Source organism: Phaenicophaeus curvirostris, chromosome 11 (genome assembly GCF_032191515.1).
Source record: "Phaenicophaeus curvirostris isolate KB17595 chromosome 11, BPBGC_Pcur_1.0, whole genome shotgun sequence".
NCBI lineage: Eukaryota > Metazoa > Chordata > Aves > Cuculiformes > Cuculidae > Phaenicophaeus > Phaenicophaeus curvirostris.
Window position 1 is genome coordinate 12192796 of NC_091402.1, and position 25364 is coordinate 12218159.

The 25364-nt window shown below is 38.3% G+C and overlaps 1 protein-coding gene across 2 annotated transcripts; it reads right to left on the minus strand.

Annotated features, from left to right (window-relative positions):
• Positions 1–557: 557 nt before the first annotated feature.
• Positions 558–24966, minus strand: CRBN (cereblon). Of its 2 annotated transcripts, none has more exons than XM_069865478.1 (11): positions 24843–24966; positions 19216–19325; positions 18906–19108; positions 17882–18031; positions 14307–14469; positions 12035–12097; positions 11239–11323; positions 9510–9625; positions 7287–7351; positions 5691–5822; positions 558–4116 (listed from the first exon to the last, which is right to left on the minus strand). In XM_069865478.1, exons 1-11 carry the CDS (start codon positions 24907–24909, stop codon positions 3933–3935), a joined length of 1338 nt encoding a protein of 445 aa, XP_069721579.1. In that variant the 5' UTR covers positions 24910–24966; the 3' UTR covers positions 558–3932. The 2 variants fall into 2 exon arrangements, with proteins under 2 accessions (XP_069721579.1, XP_069721577.1); XM_069865476.1 differs by having other exon boundaries at positions 19216–19328; positions 24843–24964.
• Between the last annotated feature and the right edge of the window lie 398 nt (positions 24967–25364).

Sequence of the window (25364 nt, forward strand, 5' to 3'; positions counted from 1 at the left end):
CCACACACCCTTCCCTCCCTCTTTCCCTCAGGGTGCTTTTGCTGAGCCTGTCCACAAAGACCCTGACTAGTTTTCTTCAGTGGCTCCAGGTTCACCTTCTCCACACTTAATATAACCTAATACCCTCATACCACCTCATGCCCTCATATATTTACCTACTCATTTCTTTTTGTAGGAGAAACTGGAGATAAAAGGGATGCTGGAAAAAAAAACCAAAAACATCAGTGGTTTTAGACTTTGGGAAGCTAATACAGAAGAAAACAAATTTGAACTGAAGCTAAGACTTACTCAGGTGGATTAAAGCAAGAAAGTGCACAGATGAGAGAAAGAGAGCTTGAGATGAAGGACTTATTGTTTTATTTTGATTATTAATTGGGATGACATCCTATGCTCTCTCTGTGTAATTTCTTACCTTCTCTGTCCTTTGCCAGCCGAGCCTGCACATTTTTTGAAGCTGAAACTTTCAGCACACTTTTTGAAGTTAACCAGTTTAAAAACACAATGTAAACCCAAACATTTCCTTTCTTCCCACCCCAGTAATCATCAAGAAAGATCAGTTTTGAAACAAATTGAATTTTATTCTTTGCAAATGTTTGCAAGCAACAAGATTTTTCTGAAAAGTTGTCTCAAAAGGCAGAGAGAAGAAGAGTTAATGCAGAGAACGTGCTACCCTTTCTGCAGCTTTTACAAAGCAATTAAACAAAGGGGAAAAACAATGAAAGGAACAAAATGAATTGCAGCATACAAAAATAGCATTATTAAAAAACCAAACAGTGGACTATTTTAATATGTTTTAGACCAAGTGTGCAAGTGTCCTATGTGATTCTATCTATTCATCAAAACTAAACTAAAATGTATGAAAAATTGCTATGTTACAGGCTTCGATTGTATGACACTTTTATGCTATTGCAACAACAGATTGAAAATGAGCAATTCTATGCTACATATACTCCAACCTAGCTGCGACCTGCTGCTGCGCAAAGCAGTCCCTCTTCCATCCCCACAAGATGCCCACTTGTCCCTCCTCCCTCAGTCAGACCTGACACAGATGTGGCTGTGCAACCAGGACACCAACGCCACAACTGCCCAGTTCTTAGATCTCACATCAGAAGGACGGGTATTATGATGGGAGAGAAGAGAAAAACGACCCCTTTTGGCAGCTGCCAGCAAGTCAATGAGATTAATTAACTCATGAAGCCACATGCCAACCCATAAATGTAGTAAATACAGGAAATGTAAAATGTGATTTCCTTTACATTTTGCTCTCAAAAGCTTATGAAGTCCATATTTATCAGTAATAATTTTCAACAACCCCAATCTAGTAGTTTTCTCTCCAAAAAAGGAGAAAAGCAGCATAGAAAATATTAACCAATGCATGGAACCATCCACAACTCCACATCTACCCTGTAAGTCACATGCTGTACATTTTGAACATTCATACACTTAGTGTACGAATACATACATTTAGTGTAGCACTAAAATGGCCAGCTTCACCATGGCAGGATTCATCATCTCTGCAGATACCTGAATCACACTTGTTTTCAACCTGGAAAGCATCAGGGACTTTGAAATGGCAAACATTACACAGAAGGTTAGGCAGATGGAACAGCATCATTAACAATAAAATTAAATTAGTGATAAATTCAGTCCTGACTTATCTCATTTGATTATATCAGTTTACATTTGACTATATATACACACAATACCAAAAATATGTCTATATTGCATTAAAACGTTGCCAACATGTTGCCATTTTTAGTTGATGCAATCCAAAAGACTCTGCCAAACCCCCAAAGACCTTATGAAGTTCAATGACAGCTGAGAAAACAATGACTTTGAAAAAATCATTCGTCATACCCTCAGTGAATACTTAAACTGAATGGCAGCAGAAGGAACTTTAAAAGGACCCTCAAGCTTCTTGCCACCCACAAGCCCTACAGAGGGTAACAGAAACAACAGATATCTTTGAGCAAAAAAATAAACCAGGCCTACAGCTAAGCCATGTGCATGTCTGAGTGCACACACTTGCATGTTGTGTGTACATCTCTGTGTGTGCATGTGCAGGGTGTGAGGGGAAAGCTAAGCATGATTCCAGTGGCTATCAAAGTACAAAGGTTTCACAGTCTCACTCTCACACTAGTGCTTATCATATCAGTCTTTAGGAAGCTTATTATAGAAATCAAAATACAGAATGCTTTCCTAAAGAAAATGAGCCATCATTCACCCTCTATTTGTTCAGAATTATATTCAAAGAAGTATTGCTTTTCACAGTTCACTGGCAAGTCAGAGCACTGCACACAAATTAAATACGGTATTAAAGATGTCTATGGAGAGAATAAAAGTTATCACAGAAGCACAGAGGTAGAAGGCTTCAAAGAACTAAACCTGAGTTACAGAAGCATTAGTTTCTACACACTTAGCATAATAAACTACCCTAACAGTCTTGCAACATCTTGCACCTTGTCACATCTGGGTATTTTTGACACTGCACTGTAGCAGGTGCCACACTACCATTTAAACCAGCTACTTGCCTTGTATAGAGGTCTGACTTGGCCTTTCACTGATGTAATCTGTCCATGCTGCCTAAGTTTGATGTAGGGGCATGATTGAGAATGAGCAAGTGGTGGCTCTTGTCTTAAGTAGTTTTGTGTCATATTTAACAATGCTGAGTTCTCAAAAATTTTCTGTGAAGAAATACAGAGTGAATGATTAAGCTTCAAAAGGAAAAAAAAGCCTGTATGTACACATAACAAAGTGAAGAAATTGCCAGTTTTGATCATCAAAGTGCATCCTGAAGGGGGGAAAAAATCACAATAAATCAGTGGCAAAAGAAAAAAAAAAGGGCACTGCCTTTTACTTCTGTTTCATGTAGGAACTTGCTCTTTCTAAGGTATGGGTGAAAAAGTGAAATTTTACTTTATGATATGAAAGAGTAAATAAAAAAAAAAAAGAGATGTTGCCTACCTCTTGTCAAAATAAACTCGACCCAAAAAATTGCCATAATTAAGTATTTGAATAGTACTTCACAGAACCCTGGACACAGATGCTGGTAAACAACTAATCTTCACAGAAATAATTTTGAAAAGTAAATACAAGCACAGTCAACAGTAAATGACAATGTAGTTTACGTTCTGGGACACTCACCTGTATATTTTGTATAAACAGTTTAAAATCTAAGACTTCTAAAGTCAAAAGGACTAAATATATCAGACAACTTGTAAGGACCGAATACTTCACAGGGGTTTGTTTCCAAGGGCATTTTGTAAGACAATTGTTCTTGCTGCATGCAGCAGGAAGTTCTTGCTTTTTTTTTTTTTTTTTTGTTGCCAGGTACAGCACTACCACTGGCATTACCAAGGCAGTATTAGCCAGAAGAGCTACTTCAGCCTCTTTGATGGTTATTCAGCCAATACCTGGGAAACAGCACAAGCATAAAATCTGAAGTATTCCACATAGTTAGAAAAAGGGATTCTCAGCAAAACCACTGAAGTATGTTATGTAAAATACTCCGCAGCAAGCAACTAATAACTACAATCATACATATATCGAATAAATTATACTCTGTAATTTTAGTTCCCCCTCCCCCACTTTCTTTCATTGCGAATTGACTGCAGTGAACATTTTCTGCAATTACACAAGGAAGGAGAATGTTCAGTCTCAAGTCTGCCCAGATGGATCAGATTGATCTCTTGGAGTCTCACGCCACCTCCTCTCCCCAGCTGTTATCTTAAATATTCAACCTTCAGTTCTCCCTGTGTCCATAATAACAATAATATCCCAAATGTAGTGAGCTTGCTTGTTTGGTTGGTTTTTTGTGTGTAGGTGTGGCTTCCTGGGTGTCTTAAGTTTAAGTAAGCATCAGAAGCAGAACTGAGCAAATGCATTTAAAAGGCAGACTTACTGCCTGTTCATCTCCAACGCAGGTTACTAGATTACAGGCAAAGTAATGGTGATCTATCATGGCTTGAGTCGTCCTCTGATTCTGGAATCCGAGGCAGGAGTGCAGACCGCGTCAATCCCCAGAATTTTTGAGGTGACATATCCTTTTTGGTAGCTGTGAACTTCCACCCCATGTGGTTCCCGCAGATTCTACACTGGGCTATAGTCCAGGCATACCTACCAAAAATAAACAAAAAAAAAAGGTTGATGTTAACATTTAAGGAAAAGACATCTCAAAAACACAGGAACACAGCTTACTGTAAGGCAAGAAGGGAATACTAGCTAGGTTTTCAAAGAATCTTTGGGAACCAAGGTGCCCAGCTCCCAAGTAAAAACCCCGTGCATCTTAAAAAAAAATAAAATCAGCCTTCAAGCAGAGAAAGCAACCAAAGCATTTTATTAGCACAACATTTCAACAGCATGATGAAATGCTGTGTGCCTTAAAGAACAGTAAGAAAATGGTTGTCAGAGAGTAAGCTACTTAATGGAAATTAAAGTGATTTTTGCATCAGTCCTAGATTAAGAAGTAAATGCACTTTCCAGAGCAACAGAGCTTTTCTTTAGCAGGCTTAAAAGGCAGTAAATGAATATTTCAAAATCTTCGTAAGAGCAGAGAAAACACATAAGAATGAGAAAAAATTAACACCAGATATTATAAGCCACAATTTTTCTTCAGGGAGTCTTAAAGTGTACATGTCTTGTGACAGATACAGCACATGCCCTCTCAAGTCATTACTCAATGTTACATGATAAACAGCTCCCCCCGCTACGACCAACAGAAGAAAGCAGAAAAGTAAACATGTACATGTACATGTTAGTCAAGAACCTTGGAATGGCCACAAACACAGCAACATACTATTTTATGCTGCTTTCCAAGAAAACACAACAGCCAAAGGGACAGAAGGATATTTGACACTATAGTACAGGAGGGTCCACACAGGAAAGTGATTTGGTGAAAATATATTTAAAGAATATTTTTGTGAAGCTATAAAGATTATTTTTCTGAAACGGGAATTCAGACAGTTTGACATTTCAGCTATTTTTAAGAGTTAAATATTCAAAATTTTGAATAAGCGCATAATGCATGCTTATCTAGCCACAAAAATTAAATTTAAGATGCCAGAGAGAACATTTCGATGCAAGACCTCTCATTATTAGGGAAACTTTAACATCTTGACAGCTAATTCTGCTACTCTTTCAGAAAGCAAGACCAATTTAAAAAAACCCCATAAATAAATAAGAAGTAATCAGATTACAATGTTAGTAATTTTTAAATTAATGTAACATTTACTTAATTTTTAGATTTTTTTTTAAAAAGTATCTCAGAATAACTGCATTTATATATTCTGTTTTTCATTTGCACTTTATTTACTTTATGATCAAAAAAAGGTGGATGGAAACAACAACTACAATATTAGTTGTGGCTTATATACGAAACTATATACAAAGAAACTCCCAGTCAGTATTTTGTTTATAGCCGTCAGATGCCAGGTTATTTTAAAACCTTAAGATTTACACATTATAAAAAAAATAGAGTAATTCTGAAAACATTCCATCTATATTTTCCATTTTATTCTGTATTTTACTTTTTGTTCTGTATTTTGAAAAAGTCTAAATTTTCTTTCCTATTTTTCATGAGTGAAATGACATAAGTTTCAAAAATTCTATATTTAATATTCCACTGTCACAGGAATACACTCACAACCAAATTTCTGTCATTAACTAATAAAAGTTATTTTAACTGTCATTACCCAGGAAACCAGCTGTGGTCTGTTGATGGTCGTCCACTGAGACTCAAGTTGGAGGCTTTATATACAGTGAGGGTTTCATGGATGTACCCATGGGGATTCACATATGCTGCCATGGGTCCACATAAGGATAAACTACAATAGACAATTAAGAATTTTGTCAAAGTTCAAAGAAGAAACACAAAAAGAACGGCTGTCAAACGTAAACAGAGGAAAAACTGCCAACCATGTTTAAAACCACTTTCCATGCAAACAAAACAATTTAAGCTGTAAAAAAAAAGTACCTTTAATTATACTATTAAAAATTGAAAGAAAATAGATGCTAATGTAAGACATCATTGGTCACATTTTCTTATAATTTCAGATATGTAAGTGTCCAGTGTTATAAATCCGAGGCATTCATCACTGACATAAATTATTCATGTTAAGTCCCTACTTCAGAAAAGGTATTTAAAAATACATTCTCAGGAGTAAGGATTAAAATATTCTTGTGTTCAGATGAAGCTCACCCAGCTGCTTAAATGGGACAAGTTACTTAGAAGATAGCTCACAGGATGCTATGGAAACTACCTTCTTTAAGGCAGTTATTAATCTTCCCCTCAAAAACCTACAGCTCAGTATAAAAAAAGCACTACAGAGTCATCACTTATTTTACTTGCTGCTGCCAATACAAGCAACATCTATATTGCTGCTCTTAAATCTAAGTTTAAAAGTAAGCAAAAATATTCATTCATTACACTAACTTCCCATCATTCTTCTGTTAAAAGTACATCATATCAACACAGCAGGAACTCTGGCTTCTGGAAGCCTCATTTGATTAGAAGGTAAGAGATGGCTTTTAATTACCACGTCAGCTTCTTATCACACTAATACAGGCAAACTGTTGGGAGTCTTGTTTTGTTAAACCAAGACATCTTTTAATCTTCACATTATCACAGGTGATGGACAGATATTAGTTATTCAACATTCAAATAGTGACAAGACTGCCAGCAATTATTAGGAAAATGTATGGTCTTATTGTTGTTGAACACGGAAGATGTTGTATAGGTCAAATATATAATGGGAACATATTCCCTAGTGCCACTATTAGGATTCAACTCTACAATCTTAAAATAAAAAAGGTATCACAATGCCTAATGACATAAATAGGCTCCCAGGGTAATACCATGTAAGGAAGTTGCCTATGTATACCAAACAATTAGTGCATGTCAATCTGCTGCTGACAGACATAAGTCAGGATGAAGTGTTGAGAAAGACTTTTTTGTCCTATTAATTGTGAATAAAGTTCACGAGATCCCAGATTTCATACATAATAAATTTATATTTCAAAACTCACTGCAGAGCGCATAATTCTTCAATGGCAAGGCATCACTAGGTGACATAACATGGCCTTTTGCACTGACTTCCACCACAATGCACATGGTGATGTCTAGATTTACTAACTTTTTATTAAAAAAAGCTCAAGTAACCTGTTTTGGTTTATAAAGAAAATCCCCTATAAATATTTACTTAAATTTTATTAGAACACAACCTAGCTTATTTTGCTGAGCCAATATTTCTGATCAAGAACCTCTCAATGATTAAAAGCAATAAGCTCACCTGAATATTTCATTCTTGGTAGTTATTTCCGTGTCTTGGCATTGCTTACAACAGAGAGATGTGCACTTGAAAAGAAAAACAGAGAGGGTAATTCCATTCATTTCAAGACACTTGTCAGCACAATGGTAAGTAATAAAAATGTCTCTTCCCTTCCCTCAGAATAGACTTCGCACCAATTCTTCTGTTTCTCTAGGAAGCAGACACTTGTATTTTCTCCTTCTATCAAAGAACAGAAGCTTTTCTGTGCATCTTATTTAAGGTAAGCATTATTTGTTACGTAAAAGACAAAATACTTATTTATATATTTCCCCCCGCCAAAAAAAAAATCCACACACAGAAGAGGATCTGACTACACAAAGATAACGAATGAGTCAACCTTCTAAGATCTTTAAAAACTAAATCATAAAAAAAGCTTTTGCTTTTCTAAGATGTAACACAAAAATGGCAGATGAGTATAAATGAAATCATTAAGTTTTCTAAACTTTCTAAACAATACTGGAGATCAGGGGGTTTAATTTCCTCAAGAAAAGCCTGTAAGATGTATTTATCTTTCTCTTAAAGACTATAACAGATTAATAGATCTCCTACAATTTCTAGAAAGTGGAATGAAACAATTTATCACTGACAATGCTCAGAAAACAAGCATTTAAATCAGCTTAGTAGAAAACTGCTATTATTTTTCAGGAGGTGCGTTACCTCCACCTCTCTTAAAGGGTAATGAATATGAAACTACCCAAAAGATGATCCACTGTATTTTGGAACAAAACACTGCATCTAGAATCTTCACTTGGAAAAGTCCCTGTGTGAGCACATTTCATTTTAAAAGCTGGAGTAAAACACACTGCACTCATGATACTACACAGGCTTCTGTCAGTCTTCACTCTCTCCTTTCCTCCACTCAGATGCTCTGGGATTGTTGTTACATTTCAGCTTCCTCCAGCTTGTTTCCTGCAGGTGACACAGGTTCTGCCCCACACTTTCAACACAATGTCTACTGATCTCAGAGACCAAGTAAGGAAAATCTCTGCACTATACAGATACTATTTATCACATATCAGCTCTCTACACTTCTCTTCTTAAAGCTCACTCTCCCTCCTACTAGGGACCTTTAATGCCTACTATGAGTCACTCTTTTAAATCACCCTTACTTACAGATTATAATCTAATGTTTATATATCCCTCTCAGAATCCAATTTAGACAGGTAGTAAAATCCATTCCTCTATTTCCAAACCTATCTAATTATTACAAATGGCACTCTCAAGCGGAATTCAAAGTCATAACCCTAGCAAACCTGCAATCAGCAAGGTGAATGTCAGTCAGCTGTTCTCTGCGATACGAATGTATTTAAAAAATATTAATTTGTCTCTCCATTCAAGAACTGAATAGTAAATATTTCAGCTACCATTATCAAATAGTTTACAGTTAAAACTTGTACGTATACCAATGGCTATTTTCAGCGTTTTCTCTTTGGAAAAAGAAGAGCAATCTGAACTGCTGTTGAAAATGTTGTTGCAAATGCTGATCCTAAAACCGTCGATTCAACATGAGATTGATTTGATACTTAGCTGCTGTATCAGTTATAGTAATAACAATAATATATACCATAGCAAATATTGTGCAAGAAATGTACTATATAAAAAACTTTGATGCTCTACATCTACAGCATTACCTGGCCACGGCAACAGGAAGAAAGGAAGGAAAGACAACTTTTGGAACATCTCTAAAAGATATTGCCTAACAAATAAATACATATCTTCTGCAAAATTCCTTTCAGTCTAATACTTATGATTTATACTCAATAGCTCAAAAATACAAAGATTTCCTTTTTCTTACAAAATCCATAAATTTTCGTGGCAGAATGCTATTTGATTGCGGTACATTATACTGTCAATATGGGGTTATGATGTTCCTAAGATGGCTATGAGCAACACTGGACTTCTAGCACCATCTCTTGGCTAGAAGAAGTGCTGTGAATGTGTTGAAATACCGTTTCTGACAAAAGCAAATGTTATTAAGTTTCTTGCCTGCTGCCAAATATAAAATCTTGTACTGAGAGAGAGATTTTTCTTTCTTCGGTAAACTTTTAAAGGGGAAGGAAGAAATAAAAGAACACAAAATTTACTCTCTAGAAGAATCATACATTTTTGTTACAAATTGTAACAGTCACGCTTGTGCTTTTTTTGTGAGAAAAATTTAATGACGAGTAAAGAAAAACTACTCACTTTGTTCATAATATCTAATTCACACCGGAGTCGCTGAACAGCACTACCTATTTTAAGCAACTGTATACGTAATGCATCATCAATTGGCAGGCAAGCAGCAACCCTGTAAGAAAAATCTAGAAACAAGAAAGTACCAGTTCTGTTAGAATTTTAGAGAGAGATAAAACCTTCTACTTTGACTCAGTTACAGATAGAGTGCTAAAACTTAGGTTTCAAACAGACTTTCAGAGGTCATCTTGGTACATCCTTCTGCCCTAAGGCTGAATCATGTGCTCATAAAAACTCTTCTAAGATATTTGCCTAATCCGCACTTGAAGATCACTTGTGATGGAGACTCAACAATGTTGGTAAGGTAATTAATTCTAAAACCAGAGCAGAACCCTGGAGAACATCATCTAATACTGAATTCCACTTTGACAATGAATTACTGAGTTTTCCAACCACTGGTGGTTATCTTTATGCTTGCACTTCCTCTTTCTTTTGCAAAAAGAAAGACATGCTTTTCTCAGAAGGAAAAATTGAAGAAAATCCCCCCAAACACAGTTCCTTCAAAAATTACAACCAAGTTTTATTATTGTCATAGTGCTAAGAAAGTATTCTTTATTGTTATAGTGCAGGAAGGAAAAAAAACCATACATCGGATACACTCCCTTGTGGAAATATTGGAGTGTTTTTCCACATATGAACGCAGACCAAAATCAGATCCAACAATATTCAGTCAAGAAGACAGATCTTTTTTTTTTTGTTTTGAGTTTTAATATGGTAGTAAATTCTCAGGGAGCTACTTCAATCAGGTATTAAAAGGCACAAACACAAAAGGTAGTGGACTTTGTGATAGTCATTATTTAAATTACCTAGCAGAAACCTTGCTAAGCTGGGAATCATTCCTCAACACCTGTAAAAGAACTCAAAAGCTGAAAATGAAAATCGGCAAAATACTGTTGTGATGTGAATCAAGAGAAAAGAACTGCCAAAAAAACCTACAAGATTTTTTTGTTTGTTTTCAGCTTATTCCATATACTTTCCATATATGGTCCTCTAAGCAGCACTCCGGGCAAAGCAGACAGGTAAGTAGTTTGAAACACTGCTTTAGGCAAATCAGAAATGAGAGCTCCATCTACATTAAAACTATTGAGCCCAGACCTGCATTTGGTGCTTAACTGACTTCATAATTGAAGGCTGCAGTTTGAATTTCCCACTTATTAGGCATTTGAGTCTACACAGAAGAGAATGCTTTTCCTCACAGAAAGGGTTCAACTGAAACTTCCATTTTATTAGAGCCTAAAGACCTGCAGAGAGAGAACTAACTGCTCACTGAGATGTAACTGCAATGCTTGCTAAGGCATGAAATCTGATTCCAGCTTTTTTTTTGCTATTTCCCCATGTCTGAAAAGATGTAATAAGAAGTAAGAACAAAGATTTCATATACTAACACTGAGACCTACATAAAAATAATTTAAAAATCTGGTATGCTTTTAGCTCGTTTTCTTATGAAACACTCAGATGACATTCCTCCTGCCACAGAACACAATGGAGTTCTATTTCTTGCATGGTTCAAGGATGTTTATGTCTTTACAAGATCTATCATCCTTTTGCCAAAGCTAATAATTTAAAAAAAAACTATTAGAAACAAAGTGAGGGGTGGACTGTCAGTAAAAGGTATTTATCTAAGTTTTGTTTTCTTAGGAAACTTTAAAAAAAAAATGAGTTCATAAGCTAAACATCATACCTATTGGGTTTGTTGGAAGAGATTCATCTTTAAGATTTTCATCCCACTCGTGTAGCTGCCTCTTGACTCTTTCCATCAAGGTTTCCTTTTGTTAGAAGAAAAGTCTAATTTAAATACATAGGTATTTCTGTTTTCTTAGGAAAAAAAGAGGAAGCAAAATGTAGAGTAAGCTATTTTCCCTAAGTGGACATTAGCTTTTAAGACTTACAATAATTACAGATTCATTTCTACATGTTTTTAATTGAGAGCAAAATAAGGATGGGAAGCAGGCCAAAATGAACCAATGGCCCATGGTGGTTATAACTCTCATTTAAGATAAGGAGACAACTGTTCAAAATCTAGAACTGTACAAACGAGATGAGGGCTAGTCTCCTCCCTACTTCTGCCTCTCTTATACCAATTACTTTATGTACTAATATTCATATGTATATAAAGATATATGTACTTTTTAAAGAGTGAGCCAACTCCAACTGGAAAAACCCACCTAAGACCAGCCAGCACTCTGGTGGTTAAGACACTCACCTGGAGTATGTGGGACAGAGTATAGAGCTCTTACAACACAGCAGGAACCTGAACCTCTGTTATCCATCCCAGACATATTCTCTACCACGAGGCATCAACTATACAGGCAGGGAAGCCCTTCCCACTCTTTCAACAGTAAACTGAAAACTATACCCATCTTTAAAGGGCAACTTATCATCCAACAAAATTAAAGCTTTTATATTATCCAATAACTGGGTGATAAAGCACACAAAACTAGTTGTGGATTATTTAGTAATATATGGAGAGAACTTACAGCATCATATAGAGAGTAAAGCCAGGGAGGCCAAGATGTCAAACTTGCACAGTGGAACTTCCTCTAAAACCAAACCCACAAATATTTATTCTTTAATATTACCAGAGTTTAGGGACAGTTCTTATTCAAACAAATAAAACAGAGAAAAGACACTTGATTATTTAAAGATACAACATTAAACTTTGAAACTACTTCTCAAATGCATTGAGAGCTAAGATTTCTCTACAAAACAGATAATGCATGGATCACCTCAGAAGACTTGTCTCAGCATTAGAAATATTTCTAATGTTTAGTAGTAATAAATTATGCCTGTCAACAGAGCAACTATCTGAAATGTAGGTAGTTCAACGCATGTAAGTACTATTGTATAGTACATCTGTTCCTTAGTCTCCACCAATTGCTGCTACTTCAGCAACCACAGCAAACTACTATATGAGGTGACTAAACTATTTCCATCAATTTAAACAAATGCATAAGTAAATAAAATGAAAGAATTAATAGGCCGTATCAGGTACTTTAAGCTGACATATATAAATTCAAAGATATATGATGATATTTTTTAAATGGAAAACTAATCTGTTAAAACCATAACTAAAACTATGGTTCAAAACCAAGGAAGAAAAACAAATCCAAACATTAACTGCAGCTGACAAAGGAGAGTTATTACAATGAGGATTTTATATTCATTTCTGGAGGTAGTTCCAAGGAACTCTACTGACACAGAAGACTTCAAAGTGTCTTTCCTTTCATATGCCACTGACCAAAATAGTGGCTTAAACAATAAATACATATATATATATATAAATATAAGCCACAATTCTAGTCTCTTCAAGCACGAGGTTGTCCTGCTTCACTGCAATCTCTCCTGAGCTCAGTGCTAGCTCTTGTCCCATTAACTTTACCATGCACATTTGTCCACTGGTAATGACAGCTGGTCTTGAAAAGCCTGCACTGCGCCCAAGAATGAGCTAGGTTTACACTTGCAAGGCTTTTGCTGATATAACTGTGCTACTATGATGCACTAGCCTAGTGCTTATTATGGGAACACAATTTAACCCAGCAAAATTATCCTTTTGACAGTAAATTTTATTTCAGACTCCTAAAGGAAAACGCTGTATACCGGTAAAAGTGCACATTCACTTGTATAAATGCATCTTTTAGCACCTTTTACACAGCACAGCTGTCTCTAGCACAAATCACACTTTATTATTCCCCTGAGCAATGCAGAAGTCTGTAGCTTAGGCCTGGCATCAGCCGCTTAGGACTCTTGAAAATTCTGCCCTACAATCTCAGTGTGAATTCCCCGCTGATTCCAAGTACTGTCACAGCTGCAGTGATGTAAAAACAGCGTAAACAAGCAAAGACAGAATTTGTGCCAGTGAAGCGAAAGCAGAAGCTAACTCCCAGCTGGCAATACCAACACTGATAATGATTATTTCTCTTCTGCCATTGTTCAGTCATTTGTTTGGAGTTTTTTTTTGGTGTTTTTTTTTTAAATTTTTAAATCAGAGTCAAATAAATAAGATTCTGGAATCTCTCTAAAGAAGCCTACAGTCTGATAACTTATTAAAAAAGAACATCCACTGTAAACAAGTAACTGCAGGTACAGAAGTTAATCCTTTAACTGATGTGGGCTTTAAAGCAAAACTAACAAATGGAATTATGATTCCACGTTAAGACATTACAGGTCTTCTGTTTCATCACTGAAATTCAGGAGTCACCTCTAAACCACCTGTGCTCTTTAAAAACCTCTTCTACCTGAAGAGTTAAAAGAGCCTCCTTACTTTCAAAACCCAGCCATTAACACAAGAACAAAGCAACAGCACTGGCACTGTCAACACTGATTGCCAACATATTTATTGTTCAAGCAATGTCAGTAAAAGTCAAGGTGCTTCTTTGACCTGCGTACAAATAAAATCCTATCAAAAATGGGTTTTGCCCCAATGACACTTCATCATCAACAAGCTTTACCACCACTCTTGCAGTTGTTTTGATTACATAAAAAAAAATTGTAATATTACATGAAATAATATGTAATAATATTAATATAATAATACTGTGATTAAACCCAAAGAAATGCGTGATAAAAATCAGATGTTTCCCCATCACTGATAGCTGATAAACACTCACACAATAGGCGACAAAAGCAGGACTTGGCATCTAGCATCCCAGTTGTGCATCCACCTCTAAAGATGGGCAGATGGAATCTTATACTGATTTTCAAAATACCATCAAAAATTTAAAGAAAAACAGCACCACGACTAGTTCTAACCTTCTGATATTTCTTCCACCACTGATGTAGAGCTCGGTCCTGCCATGCTGTAGGTTTAGAAGGAGGAAATACACGGCATCGGCTGAGAGACTGCAGCTGTACTGCTGACATTGTTGAAGGCAGCACTCTCTCAGGAAGGATTTGTACTTTAGCCTGCTGGATTCTGATAAAAGAAAACCCTGTGAGATATACACATATATACAAGAGTTTAAAAAAACTTATTTTACTGCTTATAAAAACATAGTCTTGTGTAATAGATCTAATCATTACATAGTACTATAGATATAAACAGCATTCCATTTAATCAGATTTTTAAAGTTGTACTGATGTAAATCAAATTACCTGAGGGAATATACAGCTTATCTGTAGCAAACCAAACACATACTATTCTAGAACACAGATTATCTCATGCCCTTGGCTAAATTATTAAAGCCATTGGGCTGACTGGGCTTTGGTCTACCTGAACTGAAGACAGAAACACTCTCTATTTTTTTTTTCTTTAAAAACACAATTAGCTGTTTTCCAAATATCTTTTGCACCGGTATACAGAACTCTACAAACATCACTGCTTTAACTTTTTCAGCAAATGTTTCTTTCGTGGCTTGTTCTTCGCCTCTCACAGCTGCTACCTTTCCCACAGGATAGAATGGGCTGTCTTTGTATTTTAGAGCATTAGGTATCTACTGGGATTATGGTGGGCAGAATTACAGACAGATCAGCAGTGGTAACACAGCAGAATACTTTACCTCCCCAGCATTGTATTTTTAGATTTTTATCTCCTCAAGTTACTTTTGGTATAAAGTAATAGTCAGCTATTACATATCAGACCCTCAAAGGAAGTTTAGCTGAAATGCAATTTGCTATCTTCAGACCACAAAAGCTTATGTGCTTAGCTAGAGTTCAAAATCAGCAGAAATAGGATATAGACTCTGATCATCTTTTAATATTCTACCATCAACCAGGTCACCTATTCCACAAAGAGTTCAGCAACAGTTATGCAGCTACTGAGAACACTGTCTAGCAAGAAGGGCTTTACATTTTACCAGTACTATGCATGAGAAATCCTGAAATATTAAGATACATGTAATTACAAATTTCCAATTTTACTGACAAGGACAACACTGAAGTCTGCTAACTTACTATAAACTATAAAATGATTTTTTGCCATTCACACTTAGTAATCAGAAAAACCAAGATTTTTTTTTTCTTGATGAGAAGTTTAATATTTTACCCTCTTTATCAAAGCAGATTTGAGATTGATAATACTTGCTTCTTTTGTTAGTTGCCTTGAAAACACGATAAATAGGAACATGATCTAAATGAAAATGCTTTATTTGTACAGATGGAAAATTACATTATTATTCTGTCTGATTCTGCTAACACGTCCCACTGATGCACAGACAAAAGTGGCAGCAAACTACCACACTACGACGCTCAGTTATAGAAAGACTTAGCTCACTGTCACAGGAGCCTGGAGAGTATCTCCTAACCTTCAAAGGTCATTTCCTCAGGATGAACTAAAGAACACAGGCTCATGATTCCAAAGTGCACCAACAATACCAGGAGGTTAAGTTCACTAATGGCTCCCCAAACCCACAAAACGTGTAGTATTTGAACACAGAATAACTCTACATGGTTTGTCATTCCAACAAATCTAGAGCTAGCCATGATGAGAAAAATCAATCTCATCTATATTTCATCCATTTGAGAATTCATGTTTATGAGTCAAACTTGTGAATGTGCTGTGTAAAAGTGATCTCTGCTAGTCAGTAGATATAAAATCACCCTAATAAAATGCTTTAGCAGTACAACTAAACCACAGTACGTTTAAAGTGATTCTGGATACAGAATTCTCAGTAATAATGTGCTGTTGTTATAGTTGTCCAAGTACTGCCATCTTGTGTTCCTGCAATAGTTTTCCTAAGCTGCAAAATACAGAATGTGTTATGTGTAAACAAAAGTCAGATACTGGGAAATATCAAGCTGCACACATATTCTTCATTTCTTTAGCTGCAGGTCATAAAAGCATACAAAAATGCTGAACTCCCAACAGTTCCTAGGCTTCTTTGTGAAGCAATGCCACTATACTGAACAATAGCAGAACACAGATGACTAGCTTTATTTTTACAAATTTGGAGTGAGATGTTATATGCCTTGCAGAAAAGATTACAAAAACCTCCAGCAATTGTGCTAAGAATTCTCACATGCTCACAAAACCAGTCTGGAGCCTCTGTCTCTAGACAGTGGCCTTGACAGAGGCTCACAGCACAAGGCACGTTGCAGAGCACAATATCAAGAAGAACTTGAGAATGACAGAAGATTCAGTATACTCTTAAATAAATGTTAAGAGTCTCAGCCACTTTTATAAATGGACAAAGGTATTAATCACATAATATGACAAAACTGGCTTGAAGAGGAGCCTCTAAATGTCACAGGTATCACATAAGAATACAGAAAAGAATAGGACTGCAACACAGAAGAGAACACGATCAAACCTGATTTGAGTGTGTTTGACAAGCACACGGTAAGACTTGTCAGCCAATAACAGAAGTAGCACTTTTCTATCAGTAAAGCATCAGTGAACAGTCAGAAAGGAAGTGTTAAGACCTACTGAAGGTAAGGATGTATTAAACTGTGACAATGGATAAAATAAACAAGATCTAGCATTTGAGAAACTGAAAATAGTGGGCTGCTTGTAGTTAGTAAAAATCAAGGGCCAATTTTCATATTGAAATGTTTATCCACAAATCTCAGCATGCTTTTATATTTTACAAAGGGAAAAATGAACAAGAGAAGCGACTTGCTTCTCCACCATACTCCAGTCCTTCCCTTTCGTGGGAAGCTTCCTACGAAAACCACCACCCCTCTGAGCCCAGTTCCTGTCCTCTCCATATCGCAATCATGCAACTAAATTCTTCTGCGTGCTGCTGAGGCCCAGTAGTTAAAGATTAAGTAGTTAAGACAAGTATACAGTTATAGCTGCAGTGTCAGACCTCTGCCTGCAGCAGTTCAGAGCTGTAATCCACATAAAGTTACAAAGTGGAAGATGTCCCAACGCTGGCCATTTCTAGAATGGTCTCCATTCAGAAAATAAAAGTTACAGTTTTTAAAAGGAATGGAATCTGGTCACTATCAGAACGGCTTTCCACAAGACAAGAGAAGGCACACACTCAATATTGTATTTTCTCATTTCACATCCGGTTTGAAAAAGGGATGTGAGAGATTTTGAAATGGAGTTTTAGAACTTAAAATGCAGGCAAATCAACACCTTTTCCTGACTTAATTTTCAAAACCAAAGTCATTCTGTCAGATGTTTTCTCATACACATCAGCTCAAACTAGAGCTAGATATCATATAGAGAATGCTATAGCAAAGTTTTTAACAACTAAAACATGACTTAGAACAGAAAATGACAGAAGTCCTTAATAATCAGAGAAGCTACTGATTAAAATTCAATTAATAGCTACACTAATTAGTCAGTGAGACTGAAAGGGCAGATGCACCTGCAGTAAAATGTAAATGTTTTAAGGAAACAAAATTTACAGCATGTAACATTAAATACATAATTTTCTTACCCATCTGACTGGGTTCTTATTTCAAGCACCTTGAACCTCTGTCTTCCTATTGCTTTCACTTTGACTGTTTCAATTCCATATTCCTGCTCTTCTCTGTAGGCATATATTTCTGCTGTTGTTCCAAAATGTGCTTCCCTTTCATGTGCATTACTAAAAGCAACAGAATTAAAGAGGTTACCTACCCTCCAAACAGTTCATTCAGATCTCATAAGTTAGTCACTGTACACAATCAGTCTTACCTGAAAAGTCAATTTGGTAAAACACCTTCAGCTAGTGCAAGTGCAATAATCATTCTTCCACTTTAAAAACAACTTCTAACATTTTATTTGGTTGGGGGGGGGGTTGCCAGTTGACTTGTTTTTACTTTAGGGTCTAGAGGTGGAATGCTGGGAACACAGGGATCACCAGAATATCTGCATTTGAAACGCAGATACTGAAATTACCAAAATTCTTCAGACTGACTTTTTAAAAGTAACTGTTCCCACATCCTACACAACTAAATCATAATAAACTAGAGGAAGAGGGAGGAACATTTGCAACTTCTTTTGGCCCACATTAGCCTTTATCTTTTCTGCTTTTCTATCCCCTCCTGACTCTCAACTCTATTGTGAAACGCTTGTCTGTGCATATTAATGTATAGATAAAACAAGTAAATGTACTTTTACAATAATACAGTTCTCAAAACAAGAATCTGATTTTTACATTTCAGATCAAGGCTTATTCTTTAAGCAAAATGGAACAGTGCATTCCAACAGTTACTGAAATGAAGAGGATGCTCAAGAAAGGCAGATTAACACTTGCTCTTTCTCTATACAAACATATAAATAACACTGTCATGCACCTACTCAATGTGACATGAAAACCCTTTCATCACACACTGGAAGATAATTTTTGTCAAATAATTTCAAACCACAACTATTCACCACAGAACTGATGAAAACATCTGCTTTTGATTTAGTATCCAAATAAACTGTACTAAAAATACATGCTGCATACCACCAGTAAACCCACTCATGTATTTTACCTGTATGCAAGAACAGCAAACGTTCTGTCTTTCTGAATTAAATTCCGCACCATGCTAACCTCTTGAGGGTGGAAAAGCTGAAGAGGTAACGTCTGTCCAGGAATCAACATCACCATCACGTGGGGCAACACTGGAATCACCTGACAGCTGTCATCATCATGCACCGTTCTTCCATGAAACTCTTCCATATCAGCGCCTAAATACTGAAAAAAATTAGTAAGGAAATGACAGTATTACAAAATCAGGCCTTTGACTTAATAATATTACAACAGAATTATACAAGACCAATCAAAACATCTTCAAGACATACCGCATGCGATGTTGGCAAACTGGTATCAAAATTAATAATGTTGGGCTTTTCAGCATCTTTAGTATCTTGATCTTCAACTTCCATTTCATTGTCATCCATTTCCTCGCTCTCTGCTAATAAGCATATACAGAATATTGTGTTGAAATTAACCAGCAGAGACTAAGATACTGAGAAAAATCAGAGAATCACAGAAATCCACTCAATATTACCAGGCAACAGCCTTTCACAGTGAAGTAACTCTGGTATCTGCAAACTTGTGAAAAATAGTTTTATTGCTGTTACAGCAAAATCACCGTTAACATAGAAAGGGTCAAAAGCTAGTAATTTATTTTTTAAAAGCTAAATAAAAACTTTTCTTGAAAGAGAATAATAAACAAATTCTGACAGCTCAGATTGTCACTACAGCAGTATTTCCTTATCTCAATTCTAAACGTCTTCTGCCTGTACATGAGATGCCAGATAATTTCATTTCTTGTAGAACACTGAATACAGTGATTAAAGTAGTACAAGCCTGAACAAAATAACTGCAGATAAAGCAACCAAGTTAAAAGTATCTGAAGTTCTATATTCACACAAAGACTATTGCTGGTATTTTAGACAATTTCACTGCTGTCAGCCTCTCCTGTACGTATGCCAACCACAGACACACAAACAAACCCAGCAAAGGTAACTGCTAAGGAAGCAAATAATACGACTGCAAAGGATTTCAGGTACAAAATAGTATTTAAAAATTACTACCTTCTTCCCATTTCTTGGTTCCAGCTGCCAACCCTAAAATAACTTTTGGGCAAGAGCACAGTTATATTATCAGTATGTTTCATTTTGGAAACACAAAGTGCATTTATCTGTATAAAACCCATATAGATATTTTAAAATAAAGTAAAAAACATAGCAAAGATAATAAAAAAATATTCTTATCTCTAAAATGCTGGTTTCACTGCCTGTTATGTGCATTACCATACACTGTATGCCCACAAACACTCACTCAAAACAAATGTCATATAATTAGTATATACTTGTAACTGTACTACTTTACCCTATTTTTTTTTACACAAACGTTACTTATATATATATAAAATAGACTTTAGCATAAATTTCGCAAATGAAATCTGCAGGATTTTCAGACCAGCAGCTTATGGGTAATGGATCTCAATGCTGCTGAAAAACATCACTTAGATCTTGAAAGCTATTACAAGATCAGCAGAAAAATACCTTTACAACAGTCTATCCAGCTGCCTGCCTTGACAGTTAGTATCTTCAAGAAATAATCCAGAGTTGAAAATTTAAAAGGTAGAGAGATCATCTTATCAGAAAGGTACTGTGAGCAAATCAAATAAAAGAAAGATCTTCTAGAAAGGAGTCTTCCTTCAGAAATGGGGGCACCACTGCCCTCTTTTCGCAGGATCTTAGTATTTCTCAGAGTAGGAGGACAAGAGAACAATGAAGGAGACATTACAGGCTGGTTCTGGAGAACCATTTCTTTCCTTCTATGGCCTTCAGCCACACTTGTTAAATGTATTCTTTACAAAACGTTTAGTCAATGGTCTTCTTTCTGCTTCAACCCAATGTTTTGGGTTTTTTTTAACACTGCACCCTTTACAGAGTCTTCTCTGTAGGAGGCACAGCATGAGTTAAGGCTCCATCCCATGTTGTATTTATCTCAAGAAGAAATGAACCAGCATGACAAGAAAAGAGGTTACAGACTCTCCCTGGTGTTTTACCTAATTACAGAGCTTAAAGCAATAACACAACATCCTCCTAATTACTGTAAAAAATATTCCATTTCTACATGAAATTTCTCTTCCACTATATTCAGTTAGGAAACATAACCATAAATGATTGCAAAATGTTTAAGACATACAAAACAGCCAATGTTTTGCTTAGCTTGATAGTGGGAAAGTGTAAGAAGTTTTTGCTTGGTGCTAGAGCAGCAGTGCAGGAGTGGGGAGGGAAGCTGACTTCATAAAAAATTATATTCTGATTTGCATGCACTCTCATCAAGTTGCATCAATCATTAGCAGTTTTAACGGCCTTTTAGAGAGAGGTTGTTTCACTTGTTTTACTGAACACAAAAGGAATTAACAGCAGTTGGTTAGAAAGAATTGTGCCCTGCAAACTTTTGCTTGTTCTTGCCAAAAACGCACACTAGCTGCTGTGTGGTGGCAGAAAGGAACGATGACTCATTTTACTGCAGCAGCACCACGCGAATGCCGAAATATACCACTGTCTTCACTGTCCTCCTTGATCACACTAAAAGAACGGGAGATGGAAGGAAAAACAAACTGCATCTTTTACACCCTTACCGTGCATATCTTTTTTAATATTTTTTTTTTTTAATTTCAAGATTAGCGAGACCTCCAGTATGCAGAAACAAGGGAAATGCAAGTGCCAAAGGCACTGTGCATGACAAAGCTCACATTTCCTTTGTGGCAGGTTAGGCTTCCTGGACTACTATACCACTGTTTGAACCTACTCTAAAGATCTTTGTGCAGAAATAAGGAAATACAGAACTAATTTTAAAAACCAGCAACAGCGTAGGAAATTTTAAGGCTATATTTCCTAAAATATTCAGGAAATATTTTTATGTTATTTTAAATATACAGGCATAAAATGCTGATAGAAGTTCCTGCTACAGGAAATTGCATTGCTTACTGGCAGAACCTACTGCTACCCTCTCTTTTGCACGCTTATTCTGAAATAATGTATTTTCCAGTTTGGCACAAGTTGCTTCCAAAACCACACTATCTCCTGACAGTCTGGAGGCATTAAATGCTAAATCATAAAAACGCACATTATTATACAATAGGCATCCCAATGAAAAATTATGTTGGTGTACGTGGATGGACAAGTCAGGCTGTTCCATGACCTCCAGCAGGAGTCAGTGCAGTGTGTGGAATCCAGTGCTGCCTTCAAGTCCTGTGCACAGCACCTCTTGCTTCCTCGCTTACTAATGGCATTACAGAACATTTAAATTGAGTGACGACTTTCTAAAACAACTAATCATAGAATGGTTTGGATTGGAAGGAACCTTCAGAGGTCATCTAGTCCAGCCCCCTTGCAGTGAGTAGAGACATCTTCAACTAGACCAGGCTGCTCAGAGCCCCATGGAACTTGACCATGAATGTTTCCAGGGATCAGGCATCTACCACCTCTCTGGGCAACCTTGTCCAGCGTTTCACTACCCTCAGTGTGAAAAACTTCTTCCTAATGCCCAGTCTAAACTTTTCTTCTTTTAGTTTGAAACCATTAGCCCATGTCCTATTGATACAGGCCCCGCTAAAGTTTTTCCCCCATCTTTCTTATAAACCCCTTATAGTATTGAAAAGCTGCAATAAGGTCTCCCTGGAGTCTTCTCTTCTCCAAGCTTAACAATCCCAACTCTCTCAGCCGCTTTTCACAGGGAAGGTGTTCCAGGCTTTTGATCATTTTTGTGGCCCTCCTCTGGACCCGCTCCAACAGGTCCATATTCCTCCTTTTCTGAGGACTCCAGTGCTGAACATAATATTCCAGGTGTGGTCTCACCAGAGCAGAGGGGCAGAATCATCTCCCTTGCCCTGCTGGCCACACTTCTTCTGATGCAGCCTTATTTTCCTCCAGCTTTGCTACATTTTACAGAGGTCCAGACTTACAGAGAAGAGTGTCTGTGCCTGCCTGCTTTGGAGGAAATTTCACAGCACGGTTCACCCTGTCGCACTCCTGAGCAAACCAATACAAGCTGCTATACAAGTGTCCATTCAAACACCTAATCATGGAAGTCAATGCACAGTAAAGTCCTCTCATTTTGTGATATTTAAGGAATAGAACAACGAAGACTGCAGAAGACAGGCACCTGGCCAGCACTTCAGGAGTCAAAAAAGATGGGAAGTCCAGATAAGCCTTATTTTGAACATTATATGGAAACTTCAAAGGAGGCCAGATGCCAATGAAATAAGGTAGGGGGCTGCTCTGCAGACCTCAATAAAGGACTGTGGGAAGCATGCACAAGGGGAAGAACAACCATTATAATTAGCATTAGGAAATGTGATTAATATGCATTATTTTTACAAGAAATACAATACATATGTATAAATTCAGTGAATAAAACTTCTGCTATTTGTACTGGCCAGCACAAATGGTAGGAGGATTGATCCCCCTGTATATCCAGTACTGAATAATCACAGATTCATAGAATGGTTTGGGTTGCAAGGGACCTTAAGGATTATCCAGTTCCACCCCTCCTGCCACGGGCAGGGACACCTCCCACAGACTAGGCTGCTCAAAGCCCCATCCAACCTGGCCTCGAACACTTCCAGGGAGGGGGCATCCACAGCTTCCCCGGGCAACCTGTGCCAGTGCCTCACCACCCTCATCAGGAGGAATTTCTTACTCATCTCTGATCTCTAATCTTCCCCTCTCCAATTTAAAGACATTCTCCCTCATTCTGTCACTACATGCCCTTGTAAAAAGCCTCTCCCTAGGTTTCCTGTAGCCCCCTCCAAGTATTGGAAGGTCGCTATAAGGTCTCCCCAGAGCCCTCTCTTCTTTAGGTTGAACAATCCCAACTCTCTCTGCCTGTCCTCATAGCAATTGTGCCCTCCTCCAGACCCATTCCAACAGTTCCATATCCTTCTTGTGTTGGGGATTCCACAACTGAACACAATACTCCAGGCTGGGTCTCACAAGAGCAGAGCAGAGGGGCAGAATCCCCTCCCTCACCCCGCTGCTTTCGATGTAGCCCATGACATGGATGGGCTGTGAGCATGCACTGCCAACTCCAGCTGAGCTGATAAAGACCATGCCTGTTCTTAAGATCCTTAAGTGGTGTTAAGAAGTTTCTTTTCCCATTTTGGCGACAACCTGACTAGTGACCAAGTACCCCCCAAATCAGCATGAGAGACTGAGGCACTGGGGCTGCAAGGGAGCTCTGTGCGCACAACACAGCCATGGTGGGGATGCTGCTCCATCACCACGCATGCTGGGAATGCTCCCTGCTTCGTCCTCCTTCTCCTTCTCCCTCCTCCTCCTCCTCTTCTTCATCTTCCTCCTTCCCCCTTTCTTCTCCTTTTCTTCTTCTTCTTTCTTCTTCCTTCTTCTCTCTCCTCCTCCTGTTCTTCCTCCTCCTCCTTTCTTCTTCTCCCTCCTCCTCCTCCTCCTCTTCCTTTCTTCCTCCTCCTCGTCCTCCTTTCTTCCTCCTCCTTTCTTCCTCCTCCTCTACCTCTTTCTTCCTCCTCCTCTACCTCTTTCTTCCTCCTCCTCTACCTCCTTCTTCCTCCTCCTCCTCCTCTTTCTTCCTCTTCCTCCTCCTCTTTCTTTCTTCCTTCCTCTGGTGGGTCTCTTCCAACCTGCTTATTCTATGATTCTATGATTCTATTCCTCCTTCCACCTCCTCCTCCTCCCTCTCCCCTCCTCCTTCTCCCTCCTCCTACTCCTCCTCCCTCTCCCCCTCCTCCTTCTCCCTCCTCCTCCTCCCTCTCCCCCTCCTCCTTCTCCCTCCTCCTCACTCTCCCCCTCCTCCATCTCCCCCCTCCTCCCTCTCCCCCTCCGCCTCCTCCTCCTCCTCCTCCCTCTCCCCCTCCCTCCTCCTTCTCCCCCTCCTCCCTCTCCCCCTCCCTCCTCCTTCTCCCCGTCCCCGTCCCCGCGGCGCTCACCGGGCCGCAGCTGGAGGCGGTTCCCCATGCCGTCGCGGGCCCCCCCGCCTCCCTCCTCGGCGGCCATCGCTGTTTACCCGGAGAGGAGCCTGGGAAGCGGGGGCGGTGCCCGAGCCGCCGCGATGGCCGAGGCTGCGCCCCCTAGCGGCGCCGGCGGGTGGCGCGGCCGCTGCGGGGCTGCGGGGCTGCGGGGCTGCGCTGTGGCTCGACGCCGCTGGCAGCGAGAAGGGCGGCGCGTAAAGTCTCCAGGGCTCGTTTGGAGGCTGGGGAGGCCGGCAGCCCTCACAGGGCCCTGCCCGGGCCCTGTGAGGGCTGCCGGCCTCCCCAGCCTCCAACCCGGACAGGAGCTGGGGCCCTAAAAAGATACAATTACTTAGATGAAACTTAACTCTGCTTTAGCTTGAATAAAAATACTCATTGCCCGCGACTGATGGAGATCACTCCCTCGCGTTGCTGAGGCCTGACAAAGGGTGCTTGCTTTCTCAAACTCCAAAATGAATCTTAAAAAGCTTATTTGCTGTA

Excerpts from the sequence above, each read along its gene's own strand:
- CRBN (XM_069865476.1), bottom strand. The coding sequence starts at position 24,909 with ATGGCCGCCGAGGAGGGAGGCGGGGGGGCCCGCGACGGCATGGGGAAC. Across the intron at positions 9,626-11,238 it reads TCTTCCAACAAACCCAATAG|ATTTTTCTTACAGGGTTGCT; the intron begins GTATGATGTTTA and ends TCTTGTTTCTAG. Across the intron at positions 5,823-7,286 it reads ACCAAGAATGAAATATTCAG|TTTATCCTTATGTGGACCCA; the intron begins GTGAGCTTATTG and ends TGTCTATTGTAG.